The following is a 9,462-nucleotide window of genomic DNA, read 5'->3' on the forward strand; positions in this document are numbered from 1 at the left end:
CTGAGAAAATTTGGCAACTATTTTAATATTTAATTCAATAATTAATAATTAAGTACTTTGAGGGAGTTGGGAGTTAAATAATAACCAAATGTGAATGTAACCATTTCCTGCTTCTCTAAATCATTTCGGTTTGATTGTTTTTGAACTTGTTAAAGATGCTTTTGATTGGATGATGTGATAGATCTAATGACATGGTTTTTTATAGTACATTTCTAGACCACTAATTTTATCCGAGTGTAGTGAAGTGAGAACTGCCGGGCATTTGCCTGGTGTAGTCAAGTAAAGAGAAGATTTATTGAATGGCAAATGAATCATTTCTCTCAACTCTTTGGCGCTGAGACCTGCTACCAGATCTCGCTCTCACTCACTGTCTCTTTCGCACAGAATATCCCTCTCTCTCTCTCTTTCTCATTTCGTCGCGCTTTTAATAACTTCTATAAAAGTTTTATGTCTCTCGGTGGCAGCAAACTTGCATGCTACTGCTGCAACGGAGCAAAAAGTTTGCGTGTGTTTGGCACTTGAAACTTTACTTTCGCGAGATCAAAAAAGTGCAGGTTGCACGGAAAGGCGGGGCCTATATATACTATAAATGTATGCATATATATATATGTATATCGGAAAAGTTGTATGTATGTATGCAAAGCAAAATCTGTGGAAAATAATCGCATCAAGTATTTAAAGTGGCATTAAAAATATTGAAAAACTCGATAAATACTTGTTAAGTATGCTGCTGTTGCTGCCAGATAATCTTTCCAGGGGGGCGCCGTTGAGGAAAGTAGTTGCTGGCGCAACGGTGCGTATACGTGTTCCTGCACTTTTTAAGCGGCTTCAGCTGACTGTTTGTCTACGCTCTTAACGCTTTGCAAGTAGCCTGAATTTTTTGGCAAAGCCTTAGCTAGTGCTTTAATACTCAATGTTGAGAGAACGATCTGTAAATATTTAAATGGGAAATGGGTTAGCAAGGAGCTTGATTTAGTCTAATAATGATGGGAAATGCCTTTCTGTTATTTGCATTAATATGATTTTATGGTCTTCAAAAATGTGTCTCTTTGCAAGATATGTATTTTTTTAATTTAAAAATTCCCTTTTGCTAAACTCAATCTATTTACTGGACGCAGAAATAATTTAACTATCTTCAAACTAGCTTAACTGGCTGATAAAATGCCAAATTGTCAGCTCTGTTCTATGCCCATTTGCATGTGTATTCCCGGCTCTTACCACAAATGTATTTGCCAAACATCACACAAGATTCCGATGCGTTTCATTAATTTCATTCATTGCGCCAATTACTTTTGCGGTTTCGATAGAAATCGTAGAGGAACGACACAGATCAGATACAGATACAGATACAGATACATCTTAGGCTATGTTGCCGGTGATGTGTGGCAGCTTATTCAGTTCAGGCAATTGATTTGCCAATTTGCCAAATAAACATGCGGGAGTGTTGCACACGAATTCGTGTATTTGCCTCAGTGCACCGGTCTATCAATTACCAAGCCAACGAGACAGGATACACGAGACGGACAGGTGGGAAAATGGGAAAATGTATCTCTCAGGCAGCTGCTAATTGGACTCCATCTCCACAGTTTTAATTAGCCAACGCAATTGAGTGATTGGCCAAATGAATGGGCACTTGCCGCCACATGTTGTTCGAGACTCGTAGTAGTTATCAGTTGACAACTGTTCAAACACCTGTTTATTGTTTGCACCTGCGAGATGCTTTGGGAAATGTTGTTAACTCGAAGTTCGGAGAGCAATCAGAAAGGTGGTTTGAGGTGGGTTTTGGAACACCTTCAAAACGTGAGCCTCTTTAGCTCAGTGGCAGAGCACTGGTCTTGTAAACCAGGGGCCGTGAGTTCAATTCTCACAAGAGGCAAAGGTCACTGTGACTTTTTTGCCATTTTCTTTTTTTTCGGTGTTTCCAAAGAACTGTGCCCCGTTTCGTGCATATTTCAAGCCTGATTGAGCTGCACCGTCGTTTTTTGGGGGGTCTTCAATCAGGAGTTGACATTTTCGTTATTTGACTTATGCAGGCGAGGGGATCATTTGCCGCTGACTTTTACCCGAATTCCCATTTCCCCGCCTAGACAAGTCAATTGACTGACGGCAGAACACGTTCCCCTCTCGCTGCCAACAGAGGTTTTCCCGGATGTTCACTGTGGGCACAAAAGGCTTCGTCTTTGTATACTCTTTGCAGGGTATAATAATTTTAGTCAGAAGCTTAAACGCAGTGAAGGAGTCATACATCATATATATTCTTGATCAGCATTTAAGGCTGATTCGGTGTAGCAATGTCCGGTCGAAAAATAAATTTTTGAATTTTTTTCAAATGGAGATTTATCAAATTTATTAATCTAATAAAAACTAACAAAGGAAATCTTTCCGAACTGAAAGTTATACGTTTTTGACTGAGTTATGATCAATCTACCTTTGATTAAATGATCCAATTGCAAACCTCAAGGGTATACAAACTTTGGCTTTCCCAAAGGTAGTTTCTTTTCTAATAATAAGAATTGCACCTGAAAAAGGTTCAGCAAAGGAAGCCAAGCTGGTAAGCCATACAATGTAGTTAATATGTATAATCTCTTTATCTTATTAGTGGCTATATCGATCATTTTATCCACTGTCAGTTTGCCGGCACATAGAGATGCAATAATTTGTGATGCCGTTGACGTTTGCCACCTCCTTCATCCTCGATCCTAGCCCCCTTCCTGACAGGCATCACCCACAAACACACACACACGCACAGTGAGGGAACCGCATGCCGAACGATTCACTTCCGTCGAGATCCTTTGGCAACTTCATCATGCGCATATTCACAGTTCATAAAACCGAATGGGGAGCAGGGAGCAGGGAGCAGGAGGACAGGACAGGACTGACAGCGGCTCAGTAAATCGAAATAAAAATTTATGTGCACATGTTTGAATTTATTGCCCGTCTTTGGGTGCCGACTGCCATTCCTCCGACGGACCCCATGGACGAGGATGTGGATCCGGGCGCGGATTGCGAATCCTTGACGGCGTTCGCTTGCGTGTGTAAATGTTATTCAATCGAATGTGAAATCATATGAGCGAGCGCTTTGCTCTCCACTCATAAACATTTTATTTACCTTTAATTTCGTGAAAAGCTTCTTTTTGTGCGGCCCCCGTGATTTGGCGGCGCGGATTCGACGCTCCCCTGGCCAATTCTATGCGTGCGATTTTTATGACTAAATAAAATGATTTTTTTTATGCCGCGGCAAGAGGAGGAGTCACGGCACTGACGCAAAATGGCAATTCTTTGTTTACCCCATGAAAGTGTTTAGCCATAAACACACACAGCGACACGGCGTTCCAGTTGAATTATGGCCGAAATTCCCGCCCAAACTGGCGCAATATTTTTATAACCGAATTGATGGGATGGCAACGTTAATCAAATGTTCTCGGCAATTGTTTTTTGACTGTGACTTCTTAGCTATAAATACTTCATTAAATACTTTGTTACAAGCACTTGACCCAATACTACAATAATTCGCATAAGTTCACCCGGAAGTTCATTACAAAAATAACCAAATTTATATTTGTTTATATATCCTGATGTTAAATAATTTATAAAGTCATTCGTCAGCAGTTTCTTTATTTGTGAGCGACTTTTATTAGAAAGCATTTAAAAGGACGATTCAATTGAAAAAAGACCAGCCAGTTTCCCTAACCTAAAAAACTTAAACTTAGACATAGACTTCATTAGCCAAGGATGCATTCTCAGTTCTTCTTGGAGAGGGCCACGAACAGATCACGGGCATAGCGACGCACAGCCTTGCCGTTGTGGTTCTGAGGAATCTCATCCGCGAACTGGACACCGGCACGCAGCTGCTTCTGGATGTCGGGAAGCCGCTTGGCCACATGGTCTATCACCTGCTGGGCAGTGAGGGTGGCGTTCTCCTCGCGGACAATCAGGGCTCCGGGCACATCGCCCTGCGTCTCGTCATAGACACCAATGACGCAGACGCGCTTCACCTCCGGCAGCTCGTCAATGACTGCCTCCACCTCGGCGGGCGACATTTGCAGGCCCTTCCATTTGAGCACCTCCTTCTTGCGATCGGTCATGTACAGGTAGTCGTCCTCATCGAAGTGGCCCATGTCACCGGTGTGGAACCAACCCTCCTCGTCCTGCATCTCCTTGGTGGCCACGGGGTCCGCAAAGTATCCGTTCCAGTTGAAGCCATTGTGCACAATGATCTCACCCGTCTGGTTCGGGCCCAAGCTATTGCCATCGTCATCAACGATCTTTATCTGGATGCCCGGCAGCGGGTTGCCAGCCGCCGTTAGCTTCAAGTGTCCATGATTGAACACAATGAAACCCACTTCAGTCATGCCGTACGAGGAGTTGAGCACTCCGTTGGGTGCCAGCTTCTTGATGCGTTCCAAGGTGGCCTGTGTCATGCGGCCGCCACCGAAGTTCAGCTTAGTGAGGCTACCCATTGCCTCCGGTGTTGCCGCTGGGCAGTCCAGCAGAGCGCAGCAGTGCTCCGGCGGAATCAGGGCGTACGTGATGCGGTACTTCCTCACCAGAGAAACAAAGTAATCCGCGGTGAAGGGGTTGCTGCTGATGATACGAGTGCAGCCATTCACCGTGCTGAAAATGGTGGCCCACAGACCCGTGATCCAGTCCAGGCTGGCCGAGATGAAGATGGTATCGCTGGAGTTGACGAAGCTACAGCAAAAAAAGATATAGCATTAGGTATTATGATTTGGAAATGGAAGTGGGTTAAGCAACTTACATAGTTTCCTGGGTCAGGATGTCGTTGGAGATGCACACAGCCTTGGGCATTCCTGTGGTGCCGGATGAAGTAAGAATGGCCACTGTCTGCTTGGGTCCTTCCTTCAGGGGCGTTGGCCTAATATCAGTGATATTATATTTATAGAATCTCTAAAATGTATCTATGATTTATCCAACTCACTGGTAGTAGAACTCCGTCTTGGTCGGATGCAGCAGATCCTGTATGCTGAGAACTCCCTCCTTGGTGCCGGTGGTGAGGATAATCTCTGGCTTAAAGTCACTAGTGGCGGAGTACAATTTCTCATAGTGTACGGCATCGGTGAATATTATTTTTGGCTTGGAGATGGTGTACAAGTGCTTGAGCGTAGCTGCAAGATAAAAAAGTATACGAAATTTAGAATATATAAATATTTAAATTAATCTTAAACAAAATACTATTACGTACATTCTTCGAGAATGGGGTTCGCCGACTGGAAGGGTGTTCCGTGGAAGAAACAGGCCACAGCGATGGGCATCACATAGGTGGTGTTCTTGGCAGAGATACCGATGATATCCTTGTGGTCAAGGCCACGGCTCTTCAGGTGCTGTGCGATGCGAACGGCCCAGGTAAGAGCCTGACCGAATGTAACCTCCACGCCCTCGGTGTCCGAAATCTGGCAAGGCACAAGATTGGTTTACAAATGTCCTTTTAGCAGGAGCAGTCCGATCTCAACTCACCTGACAGACGTTCTGGGGCCAGTTTCTCATGTTCTTGAAGATGATACGACCGAGAGAGGTATCTGGCTTGAAAGGGGTGTACTGGGGCATGCCCTTCCAGATCCTCTTCTCAGGATCATAGCTGCAGGGTAACTTGGACATGTTTTCTGAGAGAGTTTGATAGTTTAAGTGCACACCCGAAAGATCGGTCAGTATCTGTGGGCTGTCCAGGCGCAGGGCCTACTTATAAAGACGCGGAAACCATGGGGCTTATCGCCAGTGATAAGCATGGACTAGGTTAAGTGCAAGGTATCAATGAAAGATAAACGCCAGTGACCAAAGTTGGCCCCGTGTATGCATATATTATTCAAAGTTAATCGGATAGCTTGTGCGGGCTATTTTAATTGAAGGGTGTCCTTAGTCATGATAAGCGTGATTAAATTTTGGCCATTGACCAGTCAATGACCATCCATCCCTAATTGCCTAACAGTTTATCTTTGTTCCGGTTGTGGGATTTCCCTCTATATGCGCCTTATGTAACAGGGCTCGAGACTATTTTAGCTTTGGGTCACGATTACAGGAAGGAAATAGTTCAGATTATTTTATTTAAAATCACAAGCCCTTGGGGCAAGTCCCATGATAAAGATAAATATCATAAGCATTTTTTCTTTCCTGACTTTGTTTTGATAAAGTGCAAGCCCAGTGGGGCGCTAACTTGCGTATCAAAATAATTATACAAACGTTTAGCTTGGTTAATTTTGGACTTTGTACCAGGAATACCTTAAGACGTCCGACGATGAGATATCAGGAATGGAATGGAAAGTTTGACCATTTTTTCACCAACATTTTAATTAGTCACCAGTTTGGATTATCGGCATTGACACGCGCTCTTTATATGTTCAGTTGGGGTTATTTAAAGTTATATTTAGTCGGCGTTTCGATATGAATGCAGCATGATATCCCATTGAGGAGCTTTGCCACGATAATTCGGGAAATTCCCTTCAAACGAATCTGCCCAATTCAACGCAATTGAATGGGTTTCCTTTTGGCCAGGCCCTCTATGCTCCATTCTTGGCGCCTTTCAGATTTTATTTCCCTTTTTCTACGCTGCGGCTGACAAAAAAGTTGGTGCAGCCAGAACGTTATTTAAATACCTTGGCGAAAAAGTTAGCTTGCAAGATATTTGCAAACATCTGTTTCCTGATTTTCCAGCCACGGCAGTCGGCATTCGGCAGGGAAAATCAACTTTCCGTTCCCGGTGGCACGTGAACTAAAACCAAATTCTGTGGCAGGGCTGCCGATGATGAAGTTCGGTTGCGGATGAAGTTTCATACTTGAACAGACTTCTAGTTGCTCTGTACTTAGAAAGGGGAAATTGCAAAAGTATAATATGTATTGTAATTATTACAAAACACCTTTACCTTACGTTTCCCAAGTTACAACATAAACTTTGTAGGTTCAACATATTATCTTTTATATCATATAATATAATATAAGCAAAGTTACCTAAAATTTGAATATATAAAACAATGGGGGTCTTATTTATTTTTTAGATAAGATGCACTTAAAGCCGTATCACACATGGCAATAGTTGAATGGATACAATTAAATACTTTAAATTAATAAAATATATATATTTGGAATTTAGACTGTACTTGAAAATATATAGGGCTCTTCCGAGGACTATTGCACAAAAAGCAAGACATATAGAATCTGTATTTTGATTTAAATGTTGCCACCTTCGCGCTATCTTATCGGGGTATCACTTTACCTGGATAAATAATACTTTGCAGCCGAAACTAACGTAAGCAGACGTCACCAATGCCCGGGACTTACACAGACTTGGAGGAAATGGAAGTTGATTATCGCGATACCCAAGGGTAATCCGTAGTTTGGGTCTTGGCGCATAATTTTCTTGGCTCGGCATGAATGAAACTATTTTTGTCGCTGCGGCCCTTGTTCGATTCTCGAGATACCCGGACTTTAAGAGACCGCCAGTTGCTGGAAATCCGCGGTCCCATTTAGTTGGGTATTCTTATGGCAGCTAACTAGCAAGATGGCCTGCTGGCCAGTTGGCCAACTGGGTAACTGGCTAAGGTAGTTGTTTGGGTTTCTTCTCCAGTGACTTGGGGCTGTCCATCCTTTGGGGGGCGGGGGGCTCTGGTCTATTTTCCTTCGCTGAATTGCTGGCTGTGCAACTTATTCGCATTCTGTTGCAGAAGCTGCCTTTTTGCTACAGCTCCACCTCTTGCAGTTCAGTGTGTTATTATGCACTGCTTTTTTCCTAGTCCTGCCTTTTTATTCGTCCTTTTTCCGTGTCGCTTCTTTGGCCCGCTTCCTTTTGCTGCTTTCCTTCTGCTGCTGCACACAAGTTTTTCATTTGTAATTCAAGATGTCAGTCAGCTGGGAGAACCAAAACTTAATTAAAGTTCCGCACTTTTACAGAGCCAGCTCTCAGCTCCCAGCTCCCAGCTCCCAGTTCCCAGCTCCTGGCTTCCATCTCCTTCTGTGCTCATCCCCGTAAATCCGTCCCGACCTTATGTATGTATTTAGACAGTCCCGGAAAGTCCGCCCATTTCGTTTAAATTCAAAGTGTCTGTCCGACTCCGACTCGGAGTCCTTCAGCTGCAACTCTGGGTCGGAGCACCTGCAGCAAATGTCCGGAGCGGCTGGACTTTGTTGCCCTCGCCTCCGGCAATGGGTGACCACCTGTCCTCATCCCCCTTCTCATCCACAGCATGTGAGAGCGTAATTTTATGAGCTTATTTCATACTTTTCACTTCTAATTTGGTTTCATGCTCGTTGCCATGTGCAGATTTCTACTTGTTGAGTCCGTTTCCTTTTCATTTCAGTAGCCGACTGCTAATATCGGTTTCACTTACGGCTCACCATAATATAAAACATCTAATTTAATTAGGTGCCACCGAACGGTGTCCCCCCACCTGTCTTCATTTTCTCCCTGACTGGACTCGTCCAGTATCTACCATCTGTGCCAGCAGCAGGAAAAGTAGGAGGACTCATTATGTATGCATTGAGTTTCCAGTGTCCACTGTCCACTGTCCATTGCCAGAGCCAGAGAAACTTTTTGATAACTGTAATTAGCATATGAAGAAATCGGACTCGGACATTTTTCTTTTACCTTGGAGCGGAGGAATGCGAAGGGTCGTTAAATGTATTCCATTCCGATTAGGAGCATCCACCTGCTGAGCTGTGGCAGTAATTAAAGATGGAAATTAAGCTGAGGTGGACGTAGGGCGTAGCCATGCTGGTTAAATATGCACACAGCCATGAAGTTACATTAAAGACATTGAATTTCTGGTTAAATTAGTTAGCAGCAAAATATTTACCAAAACAAAATAATAACATGGATATTTTTCATCATAAAAGTTATTTAGTCATCGAATTTTATAGAATTAATTAAGGTTCACTTGTTGTTTAACTAATAACATCCTGTGTAAATCAAACGCTAGTTTAATTTCAGAATGCCAATTGCAAAATGCAAATAAAATAGTTCCGTGTATATCAATGCCCTGCCAATAACAGACAGTCTAAAGAATTTAATTAAATAATCTGAATTGGCCTGATTTATTCAGATTTTACATTTGCTCTATTAGTGAAATATTCATATGGCAACATGGCGTATACTTAATTAATGTTGTTTCAGAAATGTGAGTTTATTTGCAGCCATGTTTGCTTTTGCGTATTATTATTAATAAATTTTTATTAAAATCAATCAACCATTATCTTTATCTTGGGTTTAGGTTTCTCAACCTATATTTTTCATTAACTTTATTGGTGCACTTTTCTGTTTATCCAAGAGAATTAATGACATCATTCCGTTTTGAGCAGCTTAACCATTTATTCCTGATTCAATTGTGTGCTGACCATATTCTGCGTTCATATATCTACGAATTCAATCGCCCTTCTTACCATATATTGGCCATTTAAATCCGAAAATCTCTCCTTGGCCCCAGAGAGCTCTCCCTCGGCTCTCATTGCATCTATAAA

At 42.7% G+C, this 9,462-nt stretch overlaps 1 protein-coding gene and 1 non-coding gene across 2 annotated transcripts; one reads left to right on the plus strand and one right to left on the minus strand.

The window, feature by feature from the left end:
- Nucleotides 1-1,804: 1,804 nt before the first annotated feature.
- On the plus strand, nt 1,805-1,876 carry TRNAT-UGU (transfer RNA threonine (anticodon UGU)). Its single transcript has one exon. It is a non-coding gene; the product is annotated as a tRNA-Thr (tRNA).
- Nucleotides 1,877-3,610: 1,734 nt separating this feature from the next.
- On the minus strand, nt 3,611-5,751 carry LOC110176644 (uncharacterized). Its single transcript, XM_020943071.2, has 5 exons — nt 5,476-5,751; nt 5,204-5,411; nt 4,940-5,126; nt 4,760-4,876; nt 3,611-4,692 (listed from the first exon to the last, which is right to left on the minus strand). The coding sequence occupies exons 1-5, from the start codon at nt 5,614-5,616 to the stop codon at nt 3,741-3,743; spliced, it is 1,605 nt and encodes a 534-aa protein (XP_020798730.1). The 5' UTR covers nt 5,617-5,751; the 3' UTR covers nt 3,611-3,740.
- Between the last annotated feature and the right edge of the window lie 3,711 nt (nt 5,752-9,462).

Source organism: Drosophila serrata, unplaced genomic scaffold, assembly GCF_035046125.1.
Source record: "Drosophila serrata isolate PLE 108 unplaced genomic scaffold, ASM3504612v1 contig_30, whole genome shotgun sequence".
Lineage (NCBI taxonomy): Eukaryota > Metazoa > Arthropoda > Insecta > Diptera > Drosophilidae > Drosophila > Drosophila serrata.

Bases quoted from the DNA above. Each gene is read 5' to 3' on its own strand.
- LOC110176644 (XM_020943071.2), bottom strand. From the start codon at position 5,616: ATGTCCAAGTTACCCTGCAGCTATGATCCTGAGAAGAGGATCTGGAAG. The intron at 5,412-5,475 runs GTGAGTTGAGAT...GTGCCTTGCCAG, and splicing joins GGCCCCAGAACGTCTGTCAG to ATTTCGGACACCGAGGGCGT. The intron at 4,693-4,759 runs GTAAGTTGCTTA...TTTTTGCTGTAG, and splicing joins ATCCTGACCCAGGAAACTAT to CTTCGTCAACTCCAGCGATA.